Source organism: Hirundo rustica, chromosome 1, assembly GCF_015227805.2.
Source record: "Hirundo rustica isolate bHirRus1 chromosome 1, bHirRus1.pri.v3, whole genome shotgun sequence".
In the NCBI taxonomy this organism is placed as follows: domain Eukaryota; kingdom Metazoa; phylum Chordata; class Aves; order Passeriformes; family Hirundinidae; genus Hirundo; species Hirundo rustica.
Genome location: NC_053450.1, coordinates 8489852 through 8515038, shown reverse-complemented (window position 1 = coordinate 8515038; position 25187 = coordinate 8489852). Strand labels below are relative to the sequence as shown.

Here is a 25187-nt window from a genome sequence, read left to right as displayed (position 1 = left end):
CTTTGCCAGATTTTGCAAGTATCCAACCCAAATCTGTTTCTCTGCAAATTAAACCTTCTTCTTATCCTTTCAAATTGGGCATGGATAATTATTGGTTGCTGCTTTCCCTGTAATAATCTTTCTGTACTAAAATAATGTTATAGTGTCCTCCCTCAGTCCCTTTTTTTTTTTTTTTTTTTTTTTTTTTTTTAAGATTAGAAAGCTTTGTCCAGTATTGGAATATATCACTCCCAATCACTCTGAAGCAAAGCTACCATTTTTCACTTTTTTTTTTTTTTTTTTTTTTTTTTTGCTTTACAGGATTGCAAATACTGAAATCTTATTAAGTTAAAGAAGAGAATGTTAGTTATGTAAGCTACTTATCACCAAATTTCAGACAATATTTTGGGGAATAGGATATATTTAGGGAAAACCAGATGTGAACATCCAAATCAGGCACATATGTAGACTACAGAGCTCCTCTCCTCCCTCTAAGAAGAGAGAGAAGAGACAGAGAAGCGAAGAGAAGAGAAGGAACGATATCCGATCCTCTAGCTATCATCTCCTCTCTCATATCCTCTCCTCTCCTCTCCTCTCCTCTCCTCTCCTCTCCTCTCCTCTCCTCTCCTCTCCTCTCCTCTCCTCTCCTCTCCTCTTCTCCCCTTTTCTGTCAAAGAAACAGATGTCTAATTTGTTTTGAGGAAACTTGATATCAGGAGGATATAAAATAATCTCATAGTATACAGGCTGTAGGTTATGTCCCTTTTTGAGGGTGAAAATTTGTTCAGCGAGAACAGAAAAAACCAAAGAGGAATGATAGGTGGAATGAGAGAGACAAGCAAACCAATCACAATAATAATGATTTTTATGCCAGCAGGTTTCAATGTCATGGATGAAATGTTGCCATAGATGAAACATCTGAAAAAATGAAGGAATCCCTCCCTAGATTTCTTAGAAGGTGATATCATTACTAACTTACAACTTTCACAGTGTAGGTTATGAAGAATTCTCACTCTGAGCAGTCTTAGTCAGCAGTTAGTAAACAATCCTCAGCTCCGATGGAAACACACTCTGGATAAAGACCTCCATTTGTCTAGATGGCAGCCCCAGCTGAGGCGAACTGTATGTTTGTTTAAGAGGGGAGAGCACATGCTGCACTGGAGCACAGGAGTGTTTCACCACTGGAACACAGAGGTGTTTCACCACTGGAGCACATTACACCCCCCTCCAAGAAAGCACTCCTTCCTGCATAACACGCTGACAGAATATGAGAGAACTGCGAGTCTCCAAATACCTAATCCACCTATTGTACAAACCTTTGCTAAATCAAGACCTGCCTTTGCGAGGAAGAGACAAAAAATTATCCAAGTGATGGCTGATACAGAGCAGGCTGTGAACTACAATGCAGTGAGATTATCCTTTATTCTGGGAAATAGCCAAGCTCAGACTTTCTGTTTCCCCATACAGGATGGTTCTAATTTTAGCACATCTGCTTTGTCTTGGCTTTTTTTCCACCTTTCCCACCTGAGAATTCTGCTATCCTTTGCTCTTCTGATGTGTAAACACTGGATGAGATGCTTGTGATAGCAAGAAGCAAACCAGTCCCTCAGGATGTTCTCCATACTCCTGCAAACTCAGGTTTCACAGGAACATCTAGTCCTCAGGTAGCTTCACTCACAAGCAAATGTCCCACAGTTTCTTAAGATGTTATGTTTGCAAAGAGCTGCTGATTGGTAGTCTAGGAGTCAGAAATATTTTTAACATTTTGTGTCCTTAAGCCTCCTATGATAGAAAACACTTAGATTTTCTTATTTCTTCAATATTAAGGTACATAGCTCAGTATTACCAAAATATAAATCCACCTTCTGAACAAATAAGATCAGTATTTCAGGGAGTTGTATGAACAAAGTGTCCAATGACTTCTTGTGAAGATACATTCAGAATAATACTATTTTTTTCACTGTAAAAAGAAATGTGTTATTTCCTAGCTTACGATGTAAAATGACAAATTGGAATACATTTTTTTTAAAAAGGAGATTAAAAAAAAAAAAACCAAAAAAACCAAACAGAAATCCTGGATGTTATTGAATTGTGTATGAAATCTATTATAAGAGAACTTTTAAAAAAAGGGCAATTCCTTCATACATATATGGCTTAAATAGAGAATGTACTTTTTTTTTTCCGCAGGAGGAAAATCTTACATTCCTTATTTTCATTCACTTAAGAGGGGGTATTGACCAATGCCTCTAGAGAGTTTATTTAAAATAAAACATAGTTGGCTTGGCACAGGTTTATGAAGCTAAGAAAAATGTGCCTAGCACAGTTGATATCTTAACCTTCATGCTACTCATTAAGGTAAGTTAAATGTTCTTGTCTGCACATAAAATCTGGCAATGACCCATAAAACTGAGGTTAATTAGTTTGCCTCTATAGCTGCCCTCCTGCATTAATACTGAAGTGTGTGACGATCCTTTGTTGGAATCACAATTGAAGGTTCATATACAGCTCATGTCACTCCTCTGCATGATGTCTGTTGCACTGAGGAGCACTGCAAGAAAAACAGCATTTAAGTGTGTATCTATATATATTTTTGAGGCACTTCAGTTACCATCAATTCTCTGGTACTGAAACATTCAAACGACAGAAAAATTTTCCCTCTATGGGCATCAGCTGTCCCTTGCTATGCCAGGCTGCTCTTCCATCACACAACACTGACAAGATGGTGGGGATGTTGAACCAGGCTTATTTTCCAAACTGGGAACTCAGGTGGGCTCTACTGTGGATCATTTCCAATTTTTCTTTTCCTGCAGCTGATTCTAGTGTTCTCTGGACCAAGATATGTCCTTTTTCAGAGATCTTTCACATCACTTTTCTTCAGTCCAACAGTTAAGAAAGATTTTTGTTTATTCTACAATGTGTGTCAGGTCACTCTTCCATTGATATAAACATGCTTCCACATAACTCCTCTTCAAGCTACTTAAATACTGTTGCTTCTTTTTCACAGATTTAGATACTGTCACACAGAAGAGCAGCACAAATGTGTGGAGGTCATGTACAAAAAAGCAGTAGCTAATCCCAGAGGGGGGGGAAAAAAAAAAAAGTCTTTTTTTTAATTGTTCTCTGTACTTTACTATTTGCATGATCAAAGAGTCCTCACATTTTTAGTCAGTCTCTCTTGGAAGGCATTTTCAGAGCTGGAGGGGAACACATGAGAAAAAAATCCTTCTCTAACACAGAAACCTCTAATAAAGAAGTGTTATGAACTCTAGGGTGAAGGAAACTCCATTAGCCAGCTCTTTTGAAAGCTTACTTGTTGAGCAGTGGGCTACAATTCAAAGCAGCAGTGGTAAGTAGTTTGAAAAAGGAACAGAGATATATTTGTTCAAGAGAAAAGACATAGAAGAAAGAAAATAGCAGCAAAGGAATGCTAGAAAAGAGCTTGTGAGCTATTCTTCTAATAACCCTTCATGATAGGAATCAACCCTAGTGTTTAAGACAGAGCAGTCAGAGTTTAGAGTAAATGAATTTCAAGAAGTGCCTTTAACCCAAAGAATAACCATGGTAAAGGAAAAAGACAGTGGAAATAATTAAATGTAACAAATTATTGGTGAAATTCAGGTCTGCATTCAGACCCTGAGTTTTGTGACTCCAAGGTAATTATTCCCAAACTGCCATTTCATCCAATGAATCTGGAGAGATAGTCAAGTGAGTAAATCACTCCTTCAGTGTCACTATGGGTCTCCTTGGGTTCTGTTGTCTGTTTTGACTAGATCTCAGTTGATGGTAGTAGGATCTCCAAGATGTAAAGAGTGTGAAGTCACCTAGTTTAGGAGGTGTCAAATATGGAGCTGACTCCTACCCAATCTACCCCTTCAGGAAAAGTTAGCAACAGTGAAACAAATCCTGCAATGATAAGTAAATTAGCTTCATGAGTCACCCACATCTACTTAAAGTCCCAAGAGTATGATTTAATGTTGATACTGCCTCTAAAGCCCATTTCCTGTTTTATGCATCTGCAACAGTCATTCTTTGTTGGACAGCTTTGCTGTGGTCTGCATGCACTGATCCCTTGGGTCACTTGTACTGAAATCGGGGGTAGCAGTGCTTACAACTGCACGAATGTAGCTAGGCACTTTCATGGAGAAGTGGAACATATCCCTGATGAATAAATTATGTCCTTTGCAGAAGTTTCTGAGAAGAGTCAATCAGCCAGTGCACAAGGCCTCAGTCTTGTGAATAAAAGCCAGAGACCTTTCCACTTGGGCTGATCAAAGAGACAAAAAACAAAACAAAACAAAACAAAACAAAACAAAACAAAACAAAACAAAAAAACCCAAAAAAACCAAAAAAAACCCCCAAAAAACATTGACCAGTAATTTGGGATCTGGAGGAGATTGCTAAGAGGAATGTCAAACACCCCAAGGTTTCTCTGCAGGTCATGTGGGGACATCACACCTGCAGGGTCTGCTGTCTGCATAAGCTTCGTGCACCAGCTCCACTTAGATGGTATAGATTTTTCTTTGTTTCACATAATTTTTATTGGGGATGGCTTTGCCAAGGCATGAAAAGGTCCTCTTGACTGACAGGTCAGTTCAGGTTTTACTTTTCGTCCTCTGCATGTACCATAAAAAGGGGGAACCTACAGAGATGTTGTGGGAGTAAGTCTGGGTTTGGAATCATGCTGCTTGTGGCTGTTCCCAAGAACTTGTGTAAAACTGGAGTGGGCGTACCTCAGAAGTGTTTAACAATAGATGCTCTAGAGAAAACGTTTCACATTTTTCATCTTGAATTTTAAGAACCATTTTTCCAGAAACATCAAGCTTGTCTTCAACAATATTTATGATTAATATCAGAGACATTTTATTGTATTAAACACTGAATTTAACAGATGCAAAAAGGGCCATTCAGATCAGGAGTAGTTTTAGTGTTTCTGGAGCACATGAGTTTTTATTACATTCAAGGGAAGTTGATAAAAATGGTATTGTTTTCTACTGAAAAATCTGTTTGGAATGGATGTAATTATGCTAGATGCCACTCTAGAAAATAGAAATTAGCACCACATTACGACAAACTGCTCTGAAGAGAAACTCCTTTGTGCTTACTTAATATACAATGGACAGTCTATTTGCAGCTGTTCTTTCTTATGTCTCATCAACACAATGGGAGTTAATTAAAAAATACTGAAGAAACTGCAGTACCTAATTCATTCAGACTTGTGGGGTTATAAGGCTGCCTTTTAGCTTTTACTACTTACTGCTGCAATGTGTGATATGAGCTGTATCAACTTAGTTTTATTTTAATTCCGGCAATTAGTATTCCAAATTATCCCATCCTTGGCTGCATGTTCCATTCAGGAATCTGCTATTTTTCAAAGAGAAACAAGGCCAGATCACACAGGAGGTCTTGGATTCTCCTTTTGTTTAGCTTTTGCCTATAAAACATAGCTAGAATCTCAATCAAACTGATAACCTAGTATTTATGAGAGCCATGGTCCTTTATAAAAGGGTCTAATCTCAATTAACTGAGATGTGTTGCAAAGTTTGTGGCAATGAAAGAAGGAAAAAGCTTTTTCCACACTATTCCTGTAGAAAGGACATGCTATCCAATTGTCTCCTCTATGCTGTTGTCCAGAACAGCATAAAAAAATATACATAGCAGATGCTGAAGGGAGGAACTGCAAGGTACTGCTGGTCCTTTGTATAGGCTGGATAGCAAATGATGATTCAATACCTGAAGCCACGTTACAAAATCTTGGCAGGGCTTGATGACTAACAGTCTACTGCCAGGTAAAAGGAGGTGTCTTTTTTGTTATCCAGTTGGCTGTGTAAGGAGATCACAATCAATCAAGGTGCCTGCTTACCCTGCAGTTCCTGAGATGTAGAAGGGTGATTCCAGGGCTGCCAGTTTGGTTTTTTATGCCTTCCCAGTATAATTTTGGCTTCATAAATATTTAGCTTATCCTGTAGCATGCTGGGAATAGGTAGAAAAATACTCCCGGTCCTTTTTGTTTTTTGACATGATACTTGTTATTGCTGATGCATGTATATTTTATTTAAAAAAAAAATCTCCAAAATATTTACAAAAATATTTACAAAATTAATTTTAGAAGTAACAGAGTTGCTCATTAAGCTAACTGCAGACAGTGTTTACAGTATGGTACAGGTGAATCAACTTGTCATAAGGCCACATGAGCACCACTAACTTGCATGGGAGTGGGTGGGAGCACCCCATGAAACAATCTCCTGACAATGTTTTGTGTTGCTTGAGTTGACTTTTAGCTTAGGAAGTAATAGCTACAGGTCTCAGATTAAGTGCTCTCAAATAAAGTGTCTGTACTTAATACACGGAACTGTTCATAATTCCAGATCCTCTGAATCCCTTACATATGACTTTTTGTCTCCTGAATGAAGAGCATGTTAGATTCACATTTCATTGGGAAACCCAACCACATTAGACAGATGAGTGGTGAAAAGCAGGAGTTACAATACAGTTTGTACCCTGCCTTGTAGACGTGAACATCTATTATAGAATCATGCAATGGTTTGGGTTGGAAGGGTGTTCAAGATCAGTCAATACCCCCTGCTGACCATGAGCAGGAAAACTTTTCACTCGACAAGGTTGCTCGAAGTCTCAACCAACTTCCAGGCAAGAGGCAGCCACAAATTCTCTGAGCAACCTGTTCCTGTTCTTCACCACTCTCACAGTCAAAATTTTCTTCCTAATATATCATCTCAACTTAACTCTCTTTCAGTTTCTTAACTCTCATTCCCCCTTGTCCTACCACTACATGCCCTTGTCAAAAGTCCCTCTCCATCTCTCTTGTAGCCCTTTTATGTACTGGAAGATTCTATAAGGTTTCCCAAGGGGCTTCTCTTCCCCAGACTGAACAATTCTAGCTTTCTCAGCCTTTCTGCATAGGAGAGGTGCTCCAGCTCTCTGATCATCTTCATCTCCCCTAGACTTTCTCCAACAGGTCAATGTCCTACTTCTGCTGGGAATCCCTGAGCTGAACGAGTGACATTCTCCAGCCCCACAGTAACCCATTATACTCATCTAATAATGGGAAGGCGTATTTTACAGTTTTGTAATTTCGTTTCTTCCAAATATCATGATTTTTTTTGTTGTTATTTATTCTTTATTAAACAATAGTGGAGAAGACAAATATTCAGAAGAAAAAGATTTTTATGTAAATAAGACACATATTATGACAAAAAGCTTTGTACTGTTTTCTGGTGTATTGGCTTCCATAAATTTCAGTTAGTTTGCAAGGAAAGCCTGAGTCAGAGCTACGGAACAGGAGAAAGATAGACACATCATTGGGGACTGATTTTTTAATAGTATAATCTTAAGCTTTTCCTTGTTTTACTGGAATAGAAAACGAGCACAAAACAGCTCTTACAATTCAAAATTGTTCTAAAATATCAGAATGGAACCATCTGACTTAAATGCTTATTGTGCTATTTTTCTCTGGAAGAGCTTTGACTTATCTGTTGTTAAAAGTTGATTTAATTTTTCTACACTATTTCTATTTTCTACTGATTTAGAGGTCTCTTTTCCATTTTGTTACTTTTTTGGGGCTGTTTTGAAAATTCCTAGACAACTTCAGTAAAATATACATTTCTCAGGAGTACTCATGGCAGCTAATGACATGGAAAATATCAGAAAGAAGGCTTTTATGCCTTTAATTGTTCAGCTTTATATGACTAAATCGTGGCAGAACACCAAGGTGAATAAGAGGTACAAGGTCATATTTTCTGGTCAAAGCAGGGGATAGGCCTTGTCAGAGAATTACAAGTCTCTAGTACTAAACAGCACAAGCAGGATAAAACTTTCTTTCAGTTGGGGGGAGCAATAGTCACCTCCTGAAAATCTGTTTGAATAGGCTTGTAGAAGGGCAGTTGAATACTGATGATATGAAAGGCCATTAGCCTATTTATAAATGTTATTCCAAATATTTTATTTTACCTTAAATTATCTCAGTAATGGCATCCAGTAACTTGACTCTCTCTCTCTTGGAATTGGTACTGCTCATGATTATATAATTTAAAACCATTACCTGGACTACAGAGTCCCTCTCTTAATTAAGCATCTTTTAAGGACATTCATTTTAGAGTACTCCTATAGTCCTTTTACAGAACTAAAGAAAGTTTCTTAGTACACTAACAGTTCTGATCCTGAACAAGATAGAAAGGTGACCTTAAAATTAATAAGTATATTCAGAGCAGAAGCACTAACTTGATGAATTTGGAGCTTGGAATTCTTTATTAAACCGAGAGGACTTTATGGCAGCCCTGCTTGTAGAAATGTCTCATCACTGTAGCGGGATGAAACTATTTAATTTGCCTTACTCATTCTATCTCTGTCTATCTCCCTGACACATCAGCAAGGGTCACTGGTCAGAGGCAACTCTGAAAAAAGGATTATTTATTTATTTATTTATTTATTTATTTAATCCTCTCTTCAGCAAAGATCTGAGATCACAAGAGACACAGGTCACCAAAATGCAGTCAGTCTTATTCACTATTGACCAGCACAACATTTGAAAAATGTGGTTTAGATATCATAGTACCCCACAGGAATTTTATCCTTAGTGAATCCAAAATACATCTACTGGGAAGGTTTCCTTCTCACTAATTTCTTCCAGGGAAAGATCCCATACCTGAAGATCTGACACTACAAGATTTTTCTGCTATATAAATTGCAGCTCAGTGTCTGGCTCCTATCTCTCTGGCACTGGCTATAAATCTCTTGATTCTGTTTGAGTCAATGTGACCACCCCAGATTTGCAAGGAATGAAAGAGAAGGCAGCAGATAATTTTTATCTTGATTTTACCTTAGATTTCTACTTGAAAGCAAAACATGGAGGTTATGCTTTGATGACAAGAAGCAAACACCAGCAGTGAATGTGAAGGCACAATGTCTGGAATCTGACTTTACAATGTTTGGACTTCAATCATAAATGAGTTAAGTAATGGGGTGTTTTGAGAGAAGGTATGGTAAATATACATCCTGGTATCTACAAAATTATAAGTGCATGTAAATATTTCTTTACCCCAATAATAAGGAAGAAAAGTCTGTTATTGGATTTAGAAAACAGGTCACCTACTAAATCAGAATATGGAAGTGGATTGTGAAGAACAATATAAACTTTTCATACTCCTTTATTTGTTGGATTAACCAGTATGTTACACTTAGAGTTTGATCCTCGAAGTGCTGATGGAGCAACATGAAGGAAAAATTTCTGTGGGGAACATGAAAGGCTTTTTAGAGAAAAATACTAAGATGAAAGAAAGTCTGGATAAATGTGAAGCTTTACTTCAAAAAATTGACTTCTGTCAAAAGGAAAAAAAAGGCTGAACTGTAATATCTGACCAGAGGTTTAGATAGATTTTCTTTAAATTGTGAGTTTATTGTTTGCCCTTTAAAAAATAAAGCCTCAGTTATTGTGATCATAATTTTTAAATATGAAGCACTTTAAACTATTTTTATAAGGACCGTGTGCTCTGTAAAATTAAGATGATTCTTTTATTTTTAAAAATAAATCTGAACTTTATCCTCATACCAATTTAGAGGTATTTTAATATTTTTAATATTCTTACCACCAGTGTGTATATACAAACACACACACACACATATACACACATATATGTACATACATGTACTATATATATAAACAAGACTTTATGGTGTTTAAACCTGTTAAAGTGTCATTTCCAATCCCAGTCCAATCTGCTCTTATTTTAGAGGTTGCAAAGTACTGACAGTTGATTAAATGATAGATTTGTAAGAGCTTGATAAAACCTACATAAGATGTAATCTGCTTTAAAAAGTTTAAAAAAACAAATCAGAAAACAATCCAGAGTTCATCAATCTGCAGAGAGCTTCTTAAAGCCATGGGAGATAGAGATTGTTGTAGGGGAAAGTGTGAAAAAAAGTCCTCTGGCAGTAGAAGTAGAAGGAAGCAAATGGACAAACAGAACAGGTTTTCAAATGGAAAAACAGATTAAGGCAGGATTACAGTTTTTCCAAAGATAACTAGCAGAAGATACTAAATATGCCAACAGCAGATTTTTCTGAAGACTAAGGGCTGTCTCCTCATTTTACAGCCCCGATACCCATACTAGAAAGATAGAATGTGTGATCATACGTAGAAAAAATCTATCTTTTTCCCACCTGGACAAATGGTCCTTTCGGGTGGTGAGCTCTAATCATTTGTGCAAATCAAATGAAACAAATATCCAAACTGTTGTGACTTTCAAAACGAGCTTTAACTGGATTTGTGGAATCTCTGATGAGAAAGAGGTGCTCAGTAAGCCAGTAGCAGGCAGTAAGCCTTGCAGGGAGGAATTGTCTGTAGGCTATTCTCTGTGAGAACTCTTCTCATTACACCATTTAATGTAGAAAAGGTTTTCTTCTTTCTCCCAGTGATCTGATTCGACCATAATTAAAATTTCCAGATGCCCATCTTTGTCCCACCTTGATGGGAAGCATCCCAAGAAGCCAAGTGGATCAGGTTTGATACCAGCCTGGACCTTCTGGTCTGAATACTCTTTGCAAGCCTGGCAGCAGGCAGTGCTTGCTCCACACCTACTCTCCTGCCTCCAACCTTCATCTCCGATTCCTCTGCCAGTGTGTTGGATGCCCAAGAGCATTTTCATAAGGATTAAGGAAGATATTAAGAAGGGCCTTTATTTCCACATAGGAGGACCTTCTCTTTGTGGAATTTGAGATTATTTCTGCAGAGAAAGGTGCCTGCTTGCTGAGGACTGTTTTGGAGAGGGATTTAAACAATACAACTAAAAAGACTAAGGTGTTGTGGCTTTAGTAGCTCCTAGAACTAGGTATCTGCACTGAAATTGCACATATGTAGTGCTAAAATTAGAAGATTTTTCTCCATTTGGCTTGTCAAGACTAAAAACCTGGAGGATTTGTTTCTGATTTGAGTTCACTCCCTTCCAATAGTTTATCACAGCAGGGGCAGAGCAGCCTTGCTGGTGAGCTCTGCACAAGAGGTAAAGAGTTTTCTCATCATTAATGATGCATAACCTGCTACACTGAGAACAAGAATGAACACCTCTCCAGAGGATGAATCTAAGTCAAACAAATATGGACTGTTTTCTCCTCTCATCGCAAACAAATTCTTTATAAAATGTTATTAGGTGCTCTAAACCTACTGGAAATAATGCAAAAAAAATGTTTCAGAGAGGATATATATTGGTTTTTCTGAGCATTAGTTCAGACCCCAGATTATTCATGTTAGTAAGGTACAGTTTAACAACTCTGCTTAGCTTGAAAGCAGAAAGCAGCCTCCCATCCATATTTTCCTATTGCTTTGTCTCAGCTTCATTAGTCCCACTGGTCTAGAGCAGTCTTGGATAGAGAGTTGAAGTGTGGCCATGGCATCAGAGAAGTTTCTGATTATGAATAAGTGCCTTTTCTATGAGTAGCTGTCCTGTAATGTGATCTTATTACAAGAGAAGGGGTAAGGGCAGAAGTGATTTTATAGTCTTCTAGCTATAACTGTAGCTATTTAATTTTTGTGATTTTCCCTGTCTAATCCTTTTAAGGCTTAATTTGCAGCTTCAGTTAGTCAAACATTCCTGCACAATTTTTATTGCACAAAAATATTCCTGACTTTACTACACAATAACAGTTTTTGGATATGTATAACTTGACATATGTATGTGTGGTGCAGGAAAAGGCAGCATGACAAAGTTACCTGAGAGACTCTTTATAATTAATTTGTAGTATTCCAGGGCTTAAAATGTTAAGCAAATTTCAAGTAAATGTTGGAGAAAGAGCAGGTTAGGACACCTGATATATATTGAATGCAATTCTTCATAAAGTCATCCCTTCAATATGTGTCTGGATTTAATATGTCATTCATTTAAAACTTAAGGATTTTGTATCCTGAGACATAAAAATGAGAAAGAAATTTAGTGCAGGTTTCTGCTCTTCATTAAGGAAATTTCACAGCATTTTCACAATGAGGGAATTACATACTCATTGGTTTTGAAGAGTTTTCGGTAGCTAATTAGGAAAGTGAGTTAGACTATCTATTTTCATTGCCCAGATATGATAAAAACAGAATTACCTGCTGTGTCCTTCCAACAAAATCAAGCTAAGAACAAAGACAGTGTCTTTGAAGTGTTCATTAACAAAGTATAGCACTTTCAAAATGTTGTCAACATTTTTGAAACATGCAGATATCAAATGAAAGTATTAAACCAAAATTGCAAACAGGTAGTAGAAAGTTATAATATTGTTGGAATAAAATGGATTTATGAAAAGGGAGAGCCCTGTGTTTAATTTTAATTCATAATTGAAATGTCTTGAGAACAAAACTGGAGGACATTTTGGTGGCCATATTTTGTTGTTTGATATAAATGCACTAACTACATTTCATTAGAAAATATTTAAATTTATTTTATCAATAACTGCTAATCAGAGGCTGTTTTTACAACATATTTATTTGTACTGCTTCCTGCAACTTGCTTCTCTGATATTTTCATCTTTTGATGATAAAGTCTTTCTGGTACTCATCAACTCCTTTAACTATTAAGCTCTGAAATGTTTTAGCTATTTTCATAAAAATTCTATTTTTTTAATGAAAATTAGGAAATAAGTAGACACAGATGTTCCTTCAGTTTCACAGGGTGCTGGGACTTCCAAATGGTGCCACAGAGATATTACCATACAGGTAAGTGCACAAACATCATTAGCAATGACTGCTGGAGTAATTCTCATTTGTAGCCACACTGCTGTTCATTTTCATATTAGGGTAATTAGAATTAGGAAATTCATTGCAATTAAAAATGCTAATAGTATTTTTAACTACCCCAGGTGCTTAAAAACAAAAGGATAACGTTGGAAAATCAGATCCTTGATGATCTGAAAATACAACTGAAAGTCCTGACTTTCTGAAACACTTCTGAAAATTTTGTAGACACATCTTGTTGAGAGTAAATGGGCACAGGGAGAAAGAATGAAAAAAGATGTAGGAGCTTTATTGTATGTAGACTTTTGGAAACAGACACTGGAAACTGAGTCACTCCAAAACTGGAGTCAGGTTGCCCTGGATCAGCCAGGATCCATAAATTCTTTGCATCATCCAGGTCTGCACTACATTCTCTTCCTGTGCAGTTACTGAATGAATTGCAATTGGTGTAAAAGCTGAACTTGCATCTGAAGATATTTTCAGTGGAAAACGAGCCTATGGAGCTAATTCAGATTTACAGAGACCATAGGCCTAGACATTTCTGAACAACAAAATGGCTTTTACCGTCAAACTGGAAAGCTTCACAGCGAAAATGAAATAGTGCAAGGAATTCTTGAACCCTGAAAACCCACAAAGGGAGACGCTGTTGGAAAATAATGACATCTGGAAAAAACAAGACATTCAAATTTCAGTTTAGAGTAATATGAAGAACAGCAAAAAAACTTTTTCATCTCCAGTGGGATTTTGGTGATTTCACCTCCTATTTTCATTACTCCTTATGCAATGGTTGCAAGTGAATGAATGAAACTGCTTTCACTGGAAAAAAAAAAAAAATCAGCTCATTGTGAAATGTGTCTGGAAATACGGAAAAATCTCATTTTTCACCAGCAGCAGAAGCTGACACAGTAGAAAGTTTATATTTGTATTCCAGAAAGTCCACAAACACTCATTAGAGGGTCCTTTAAAACCTCTGGCATTGAGAGATCCTTCCTTCTCAGTGTTACTGTTTCCTTGTACAGCTCCACATTTCTAATGATACCTCTTGCTTTTCCCTAAAACACAGATTATAAAATGTTTGGCTCACGGTTTGGTGACATTCCATGACTGGCTGGTTTATGCATTGCACAATACTGCATAATGATAGCAGTAGCATTTATCATTATTAGAATGACAGAAGATTAGAGATCATGAATCCAAGGGATATTGAGAAATTGGAAGGGTCATTTTGGGAGAGCAGAAACTTAATTTCTTGGTTTTAACAATACACAGTAATGAATAGAAGTATATCTGAAGCATTTTTATAATTTTCATGATTATATAAAATTAGAGCCTCATTCTGTAATGGTTTATAGAGAAACATACCACTCCTTATTGTAGTTTAAAACTCGTGTTGTTTTGTTCTTACTTTAATTTTACTGGTCTTCTGATTTAAACAAAGTAAATTAAAAACAGACCTTACAGGATCTTTCTGGCAGGCTGTCACACTTCATATGACATGACATACATCTGACATGTCAATACATTTTAATTTTCTATTACTTTCAGTTTAAGAAGCAGAAGTTGTGTGGGGATGAAAGAAGCCTCAAGAGATATAAATTGAGTCATCCACTATTATAAAAAGTAGCAGTACCACACTGAAAGCAACAAAAAATTTGCCCTTACTGTAAATACCCTTTAGTTTAAACAGTTTCTGGGAAGTGAAGATGAAATAAATTGAAGTGGAATAAATTTGGAATTCCTGGAATTATTGTCTGGAAGAATTACACAAATAATTATTCCTCTATTTTCTCTGCAAATTTTTGCTCCTCAACAGTATTTCTAGAGGTTTTCAGAAGCCACATCACAACAACCATCCTGCACACTCTTTTCCCACCCTTTTCCCCCCGCTTCATAGGAAATTGAAGTAATGGAAATAAGTTAATAAACTTTAATCCTAAATTTGGTTTTTTTAATGTGATATGGATTAACAACAAATATATTTTTTTACATTCATCTGAACTACAGATTCCATGTATCATGAAATATTTGTGACAGAAAAATATTAGCAGTCACTGAATTGTGTACTCATTAAGTGACTATGAACAAGCTGCTAAAAAAAGTGGTCACCGAAAATGTGACCTTGTCAGTCTTCTTTAAGTAGATAGGTTTAAAAATTGCTTAAATGAGATGCTACCTCAGAAACAAATGGAAAAAATAAAATGCTGAGGGAAACAGACTCTCCATTCCTCAAGATGTTCCAGTATTGGAATAATTTTTAATGTTGCTGTTCCAAATACAAATGAAAAACTGAAAATTTATTAAACATTTTTATATATAGTGGTGTGCATAATAACAAAAATACAAAGTCACAAGAAAATTAATCAGAAATATTTCAAGATTTTTGTTTCAAAAATTTTAGTTAGTTTATTATTAAATTAAATTTTAGAATAAATCTTTCATTTGGTGTCTTGTTGTCTGTATATTTCTCCTGCAGGCATTTTCCTTGGACCAAGGACATTTCCCCTTACGCATTTCCAGTCATATGATACTTGTGACACGCTACTTTGTTTGGTTATAAGTGAATCTCAGCTGCTGTAAGGTAACACTCCAGGAAGTAGTTCTGCCCTCAGGGAACAACACACCCCTGAAACCTTGCAAAGCATGGGACCAAGACAAAATTCCCAGTTCAACCTGACTTAGCAAAAACAAATATTTCAGATCCAACCACTAGTTCTGTCCTCTCTCAAAAAAAAAAAACAAAAACAAAAACAAACAAAAAAAAAAAACACACACCAAAACCCAAAAACAATAACAAAACAAAACAAAAACAGACAAACAAACAAACAAACAAACAAACAAACAACCCTGCCCACCCAAATGGAAACAATATGTTTTCATTTTCCTAATAGGCAATACAAGTCCAGCAAAATTGGATTTCTCAAAATATTTGTCTTTGTCCTAACTTCATTTTACAGGAGAGGATAAAATAATTCTAGTGAGAAAATCTCAGAATAACATGGAACAAGGGAACAAGAGAATCTTTTGTTAGTGTTACAAAATTTTTTACAATGAACTCTAGAAAACTATGGTCAAAGTAAAGCTTACAAAATCATGGTTTATGAAAAATTAGGCAAGAAGAAAAAGGAAAAAAACCTAAACACCCCAAAATCCCCAAAAGGCATGAAAATATGATCCTGCAGTTAAAAAAATAACAGAGCATCCTAGATAATATCTCTCAAAGTCTTTTCAGTCAGCAATGGCTGCAGAGATGTCCTGGCAGAGATACCTGGTGCTACTCGACACAGTCATGTGTACTGAGTCGTTAGTTGATGAAGTCCAGAATAGGACATCTTCCTAGAACTCTGTATAAGAGCATGACTTTCAAAGGGAAAATGAAATAGATTGGAGAAGTCATATGCACAGCATATGCAGAGCAAAATGAAAGGCTGAATTCATCTTAGAATATACAGCAACGTAACATATATGATACAATGCTTCTCCCTTTGTGCAAAATAATAGGCAGCAGACTTCTTTTTATTTGGTACTTATTTTGGATCACAAAAGATGATTACCTAAGATCAGCCATACCTGTTCAGACCAAAGGTGCACCTCACCCAGTATGCTATTGCATACAGTGGCCAAAAGTCGATTTTTCAAGACGAGTTTAGGAACAGAGAAACAGAACAGTGATACTTCGCTGCAGTGGCCTCCCAGCTGCAAAAAATCCATCTATGAGCCTGAAAGGATGCTTTAGTATTTTCTCTGCCTAGATTGAGTTCACTTCCATGAACTTGCTTAGTTTTTAAAAACTCATGGAAGCAGTCAGATTGGAAGGGACCACAGTGGGTCATCTGGTCCAGCCTCGCTGCTCAGGAAGAGCCAACCCAGAGCACATGGCACAGGATTGCATCCAGATGGTTCTGGAATATCTTTCAGTTGACTAATGCAAGTTTTACTATCTGTAATGCTCTGAAACATGAAGTTCCCCAGCTTAACCTCTCTTGTGTAAAGAAGCATTTTTAAAAACCTGCCAGTTGCTGTTTCATTTGATGGCCTCTTCTGTGGGAAAAGATTATTAACAGCCACTCTATTCATCCTGTTTCCTAGGGGAAATCTTTTAGAAGTCATATCAGTTCAATACACACCAGCACAGCAACTGCATAAAACTCACCTAACCTGCACAAATCGGGTGGTACCACACTGGAGCCAGCAAGGCTAAAAAAGCCTGATCTTTTCCAATTATCAGTACCAGTTAATACAAAAATAGGTAGGTTTTTCCTGGTGACCATACCTGTCGCTGGTTTTCTGTCTCTAGTCTCAGTCTGGCTTCCACACATCTTCTTGTCTCCAGGAAGGCTTGACGCTGTGCTCTGTCTGATAGGTAGCTAATGAAGATTCCTGCAGTGTTCATGCACATAAATAACACTGCCTGAGCGGCAATCTGCAATGAAGAACAAATAGGATTTAATTAGACAGGAGAAGCAAAAATATCTGTTTAAAAAAAAATAAAGAGAGACAAAGACCACTTTGTAGGCTGCAAAAATAGCAGTTCGGAAAGTTTGCATAAAAGAATATCTTGGATCTTAAGCAGAGACATCAACTTTGTAAATTGTCTCTGCCTTGAGGATGAGATATACAGTTTTTGGGGGCATTAAACTCTGGTTGAACCACAAATTATATTTCCAAAAATTGACTCACAGAGCTCTAGCCAGGAACAATTACAAACATAATTAGCAATTTTTTTTTTTTGCACTGCCTCTTCTGCAAGAGCAACTTTGTGGTTTGTTCCCTGGCTTTAGTTTGGGAAGCAGCCATATTAAGGAAAACAAGGAATTTCAGTTAGCTAAGAATTAATATCAGTGACAATAGATATTGTATTATTATTGACCAAATTAAATACATTCATTTTCAGCTGATGCCAAAGCACAAACTGGAACAATCTGAATTCTGAATCATTCAACAAGGGAAGCTGAAAGGATAACCAAATTCTTGCACAGCCAGTGCCTGTGTACACAGACTTTTTATTTGCTGAAGTCTATGTAAGGGCTGAATTGGTTTTCCTTGTAGCAGCTGCGTCACAGCTTCTTTCTTTTCCATATGAAGTCAAGAGAGCCAAAAGGGAGTGGATCATTGGACAATGTAAATTTCAGTGGATTATTTGTCTGTCATTGACTTCTCATTGTGCTCTGCATGTTTGTAAGTCAGGGCACATCAACACCATTGGAATGAAGATTGGTTGGGAGAGTGAATAAGAAACTGGCAATATTTGACTGCATTAGAGAGAGGACGAAGTTCTGCAGCCTCAGTACCTTTATCCAATACCTCACCCTTGATATTGGCTGAGACTGCAAAGGCTCTGATAGCTATGGGTGATACCCGCAGAATCAGAACAACACCAGAACAGCCACAATGAGGCAAATCAAATGTTCAATATTCAGGGCACCCTCTCTAATAGTGGAAAACAGAAAGTTCTCTGGCATGAGTAGAAGGATACAACAGTAAACAGTGTGTACAAAAGTATGGCAAGCATTCAGTGATGTCTTGTCAAAACAGTATTGAACACTCCAGAAATCTGTGGTTGCAGAACATTCTGGAATAGACATTGTATTTTCTTACTATCACCCAATAACTGGTTTTCCTAAAATCCAAGTGTTGTTTGTCCTAACTGAAGGCTCCCTAATCTCACTGTGATGCTTTGACTCAGATCTGCAGGTCTTGTTGCACGTTTAGAAGTGAGATCTGATATCAGACCAAAAGTATCTGGCAGAAACTTCAGATTTATATATTCCCATATTTCTGAATCTGAATTATTGTTCTACTATAGTACAGGGAATTAATTTGCAACATATATGCCATGATTAAATAATAATGCATATCCTGGCTCCAGATGAAGTTTTGTTTAACCTTTTCCAAAAACAGATGTCTAGACAAGGCTTGTGAGAAGCAGGGCATGATTAGTATGATCCTTGCATCTCCCTGTCTTCCAGGATCCTCTAAACTGGAGGTGGTATACTCAGTGCACCTGCGCAATTTTCCTGATGCCTTTCTATCCTAGGTTACAATGTAAGATGTGCCCAAAGTATGTATTCTATCGCCATCTACATGAGCTGTTGAAGCTAGGTTGGGCAGTGTTTCCCTTGCCCCCTCCCTCCAGACTGTCTTCTGTTAATGGCCCATCAATGCCCTGCTGCATGACTCATAGGTAACTCCCTCCAGGAGCTATCTCTGTTTAATGGGCAATCAAGACTTACAGAACTTACAACTTACAGACTTACAGAACTTACAACTTACAGAATTTACAAGACTTACAGACTGATAAAATTATATCAGCCCATTGTGAGATGCTCTGCCCAGGGGGAGGAGCCAAGCATTCCCACCTGGATATAATCTGGGATTTGTGACAGCACAGGCAGCCTTACTCACTGGATTCCCAAAGGACAAGAGCTACCAGACCTTTCTATGGGAACACTGCTTCAAAAAGACCACTTCATCTGGACTGCTACCACCATGGTGTCAGGTTGTATTCTGACTCTGTCTTTTGTACTATTGCATGTGTTTTATTTTATTTTACCTTCCCCCCCCCCCCCCATTAAATTCTTTTTCTGACTTTGAGTCTCTTGCTGGTTTTGCCTTCAAGTCAGCACACTTTCTCAAGTTAATAATATATTTGGCTCCTATGTCACTTAAGAATAAAGATTTTTTACAATTTAATTAGGTCATTTGTGATAAAAAATGTTTCCTTTTGTTTCCTTTAATTCACAGTTTTATAATTTCTTTGAGAGCTGTATAATATTTATAAACAGTGAGTAATCATTTCCAATTAATTTGCTCGTCACCATTCCTGATTTTACTAACTTAAAGCCAAACCCCTTACTTTTACTTTATAAAATGAAAGAATTTGAGACTCTTTAGTCACTCTGAATGTATCACCATTCTCCCTTTGTGCTTACTGCTTTTTTTCCGGTTGTCTACCATACCCTGTTTCACTGGAGAGATGTTGCCTTGGACCAGCCAGAGTCCCCCAGACACCCTCTGCCTTTGCACCAAGATAGATCAGAGAAAGCAGTAGTTTATCTATGTGACAACTCCTTTCTGGTGCAAGCTATCAAGAGGTGTATGATAAGCTGACATGACATTGAGACTAGAAATGAATTGTTCAGCAGGACAACTGAAATCAGCTGTGGGAGGTTGGAGGAGTCAACTTTTCAGACCTTTTTGACTGACTTTTAACTTCGACCTGGACTGTATTTTCCCTCATACTAGGAAAGTAAGAGTAGAGGGTGAGGGGAAAAAAAAAAAAGAAAATACCTCCAGAACATTTGAGAAGTGCATTTCAACAGTGAAACAGTGACAAGGTGGTTGCCATTGCTTGCAAATTCATTTGCAATTTCCTCATAAGCCCTGTTCATTCACCATTTCTGCTAATGCTCAGGGCTTGTTCCACTCACTTCAGCAGATCTTCTTAGAGCAAATGCATTAAAATTTGGCTTTCAATTAGATTTCATGAGTACATAATTTGATTTGGAGAAAGGGAATAAAGGAAGACATGTTACAGGTGAAACAACAGCTTATGCAGGGGCAGAATCAGCTTTTCTGACACGTGGTAGTCTGATTGAAACCATTCCAAAGAGTAAAGCACTATGACTTGCAAGGCATACTAATTAGGGGCTCTTGTTAATAAAAGAAAAAATGCATATAAGACTTGAGTCTCTTATTGCTGCTCCTTTTTTTCTAGAGCTTAATGGGGCCAATTCCAGAAGTCTCAGAGGATTTTCTATAAACTATCAAGGCCACAAGCCAGGACAGACTGTTTTCAAAGCTGTACAGAGTTCCTAATATTTTTTACTGACCTGAAAATAATCAATGCTCACACAGTAGGGAAGCTGAGGCATAATTTGAAAAAAGAAAATACTTTCACAACATTTATAAGCCTATTTGTACCTTGCACAGCACTTAAATAACAAACAGTAGTAGCACAGCAAGTGATCTTAAAAAGCCATGAGTGATATATTTTGATTTTAAATGTCTCTGAGGAGGTCTGCTACTTGAATATTTTAAAAAAGCAAAGAAAGTACCCTTCACCATGCTGCTTGGGAATATCTCTGTTCCCAGGATCATCACTGTCCCTACTGAACTTGCAGTTACACATAATCACATAATAGGATGAACAGAGCTAAAGGAAGTTACTTGACAAGATCAATGAGGCAGTAGAATCATAGAATCACAGAGTCACCAAGGTTGGAAGAGACCTTCAAGGTAATCCATTACAAGCATCAGCCCGGCAGCACCATAATCACCCTTAAATAACCTCCCAAGGTTCCACATGTAGATGCCTCTTGAAAAATTCCAGGTTTAACTAACTCCCTGTTTAACTTGTTCCAATGCCTGACTACTCTCTCAGAGAGAATTTCATTTCTAATATCTAATCCTGGCACAATTTAAGACAATTTCCTTTTGTCTTTTCACTTGAGACATTGCAGAAGACAGTGACTACCACCTCACTGAAACCTCCTCTCATGTAATAGTAGAAATCAATTATGTCCCCCTGAGTGTCCTCTTCTCCAGATGCAACAACCCCTGTTCTCTCAGCCTCTCCTCACAGGACATGTTTTCCAGATCCTTCACCAGTTTCACTGCCCTCCTTTGGACATGTTCCAGCGCCTCAATTTGGAAGTCAGGGACCCAAGAAGAAGCAGCCATTACAATTCTTATTCCAAAACTCTACTCTTCATTTCTTGTAGGAGATGATTAAGAACTAAGTTCACATAGAAATCACGTGTCAAATAAATTGTCATTTATAAAGAGTCCTCCATACTGGCGCCTCAGAACCCTTTGCAAAATCATTATGAAAACTAGCAAAACCAAAGGATGTGAAAGGATAGGATGCAAGTCAGACAAAAGCTTAGTTTAAATTTGACAGAACACATTGATTTAAATAACATAATTTTTTTGCCACTCATATAAAAAAGGCTTTACCAAGACAGCTGAAACCAAGAAAATATTTTGAGTTGATTTGGGAACCACCAGGTTTCAAAGAAACAATTAAAAGGCACCAGACACTGCTCATCAGGAAGAAGTGATAATCAAAGCAGGTGCAGTATAGAAATGCAAGAGAAAAGTAAAAGGAAAATTCATTGAAAAGATGGTGAAGTAAATCCCGAGTCTGTTGTGAAGTGGTAGGTAATCAGCTACAGACATTTTTCAAGGCAGAGCTGAATCTAGTTCAGGAAGCAAGAAGTTCAGAAAGCTACAGGTGAGATACTGGACTAAGCATGACAACATTTTTTAGGCATTTCTTCTATTAAGAGCACCTAATTGAGTTGGCCTTCCTTAGGAGTTTACACAGAATCCTGTAAGCTTATGAATGACGGGAACCAAGTTAATGAAGGTTTAGCAAATGTCAGAAGTTTCAAGACTTCAAAAATCATAACTGAACTGTGTTTTACTTTTACCATGACTTCCTTTTTTGAAATATGTAGCTGTCCATCAGGAAATTTAGACATAACCTGAGGAAAAGTGAATATTTATGAACATTTAACAAACTATATGGATTGGAAATATGTTGATTGAATTTAGGGCCATTGATAGATGGCCCTAAAAGATTGTAACTGACACAGGCATTCTTCATCATGAAGTTGAGACAACAGCATATATCCACATGGAAAGCACAATGGAGGCAGAAGAGAGAAAGCTAAGTTTAGAAATTATTCTGAAATCCAAAAGGACAGTGAACTTGGGTGTTACTACCTCAAGTGCATAAATACACTCTAGAATGTTTAGCAGAAATAAACTTATTATTAACCTCTTCAGCAGGCAGTTTTGTTCTGCTGCATAGAAACAGAGCAGTGTCAGGGCTGACACCCAAACACGAGAGAAGTAAAGGAGTGGTTTTCAATGTAATCTCCAGCTAGACATTCCCAGGGCTTTAGCAACAGATTAGAGTATTTCTTGTCTGTTTTGGAAAAACTGTGTGTGTGTGTGTGTGTGTGTGTGTGTTAAATTTGTGCTTCTTAAAGAGGCTGGTTGCTATGGTAATTATTAATGAATAATTAAGTTTGGAGAAGCATTTTGATTCTTCATTAGTTGTTTAACAAAATAGAAGTTCACCACCATCTTGTTTTTTGTAATTAAAATATCTCAGAAAATGCTCTCTCCCTTCTTGATCACTGTCTTGCTTGGGTTATTTTAGGGAAAATATGATGCTCATATAAGAACTTATCACCAGGAATGGACTGGGTGTTGCACAAGAAGACCAAAATGCTCTACTTTCTCTGAAATAGGAACATCTGGTTGCACAGACTCTACTGCTCTCTCACTGATGGGCTGCAGCAAGCCTCTATCTCCCACTGAGAGTATGATTTTATGAATCAAAGCTCTTGGCAGAGAAACTAGTAAGTACCTGTTTCTCTGTACTGCCTCATGCCCACCTTGATCCCTTAGTACAGCTTCCCCTTTGTTGTGCCAGATCAATTATTTGTGGGACCATACTGTGAAATATATCAGGGAACTTAGCCAACTTAAACAACAAACATTTGGTGTTGGCAGTGATTTTTGTATCTAGAGCAATCGTCTGATTAAGTTCACAGCACAGCCTCCACAGGAAGAGGAAGCATGTGAACATTCATAGCTGGCACTGCTTCCAAGTCATTAGATGGAAATATATTGCTGCCTTATTGTTAAATCACCTTGTAAAGGGTGTTTTTATTCCCCAGGTTCACTCATCCTGACTGCTGCTGGGTCTAACCGTTAAATTGCCCTGTCAGTGATAAGAGGGAGTTTTGTTTGTTTACCCTGTGGGTGCTTCTTCACTAACTTTTATTGGAAACCAATCTGGTACACAAAGGTGCCCAAACTGCTGCTATGACTTTCCAGAAAACGCACCTGTCCCTGATTCTATATTCCAATGCATAAGTACAACAGATGTTTAACTCCTGCTCACAGCTGGAGGCAGTGCTACTCTTATGTGATTTACATACACATACTTTACTGAAAGACGGGAATATACTATACCTCTCAGAAGACAGGGATGGAGAAAAGCATAACGTTTTTTTATGGTAAAGTTAGACAAGCACAGACTATGATGGCTAAGAACAGCTTTACCCCACCCACCCTCTCATTTGCTACATGAGAGAGAAGCCACTTGTAGCAGCGTCACCATCTGATTTCATGTTTAGAACTGAATTTTGTGGTTCAGCTGTGCACAGCTCCCGTGGAAACATTGGCTGATTCCTCAAAAACTCGGATCTTATTCATATCTTTAGGAGAGCTGATATTTTTAAGAAGCCTGATCTTGCTACTTCCAGGGCTGTCATTGGAGGCTTCACTGTGTACTTAGGAACAGTCTGGCCTTTAGGGTGCATTAAATGTGCAGCCTACAAGCAGGTTGGACCTATCAAAACATAGGGTGTAACACAAGAAATTATTAGATTACTTCTAATGAAAACAACTGGTTTCAGATAGAATTCTCTCCATCCTGTTGCAGAATATCCTAACACAGTTTTTTTTTCCTGTTAGTGATTTAGAAAACAAAAATCATTTTCCCTCTGAACAATGACAAGTTTGCCAATCAATTGTTCCTGTTCAAGATAGCATTTGAAAATAATGTATCTTTAATATTCAGAAAAGGAATGTAATTTGCTATTAGAAAAAATAGCTGTATCCTTTTTTGTTCTTCCTCCCATTGAATCCATTATAAATGTAGAAAATTGATTGTCTCATGAAATTGCTTATAAATAGCTAAAACCACACAAACTTGGTAGGTCAGCCACCAACTATGGCAAAACTTTTGAAACATGGTGTGGTACAAGAAATCTTCCAAGAAGATAATATCAATCATATGATAACGTAATTATATATCATATCAGACACATAAGGACTGACATAACTGAGGGATGCAGAGGCAGTCAAGGAAATACATAAACCTGCTAGTGCTGTCAGGCAGCCCCAAAGCTTCAACACATGTCCTCCTGCTCCCCTTGAGTTTGTCTAAAATTTAGAGTCCAGGAATAATTTTAATAATAAAATATATCTATTCTGGGACTTTGGATAATCTTCTTTAGGTACTTTTCTTTTTATAGATGTTAGTGACTAGATGTGATTGGGACAATGTCAGTGGCAGGGTCAGAGCCCATGTGTACAGGGGAATCAATAGGGATGGGAAAATTCCTTTCACTTTTTAGAAACTTTTCCGTGGCTATGAGGTGCTTAGCTGAACTCTCTGACACTTACCTAGGAACTGATCCTGAACTATGCAATGAAATCTAGTGATCATATCTCCTGATGTGATCTGAGCAGCACAGTGCCCTTTTGTCATCATTTTATATACAGGATGTAATCACCTCCAGATATCTGACATGTTCCCATTTAGAAAAAAAAAATCTTATCTTTTTTGACATGAATAACTTTATCCATTCAGTATTTTCTGTGTGTTAGTTAGTTGCCTTTTCCCTCTACTTTGAGACAGCTGTATTGCGGGGTAATTACAAGAACTCTAAAGCCAAAACTTCCAGAT

At 37.3% G+C, this 25187-nt stretch overlaps 1 protein-coding gene across 2 annotated transcripts in view; it reads right to left on the bottom strand.

Annotated features, from left to right (window-relative positions):
• ADCY8 (adenylate cyclase 8) overlaps positions 1 to 25187 on the bottom strand; it is a 123766-nt gene that overhangs the window by 73857 nt on the left and 24722 nt on the right. For both annotated transcript variants that reach the window (XM_040061569.2, XM_040061577.2), the window contains exon 2: positions 16968 to 17117. In XM_040061569.2, the coding sequence (XP_039917503.1) occupies positions 16968 to 17117 (150 nt within the window). The remainder of the gene's footprint in view (positions 1 to 16967; positions 17118 to 25187) is intronic.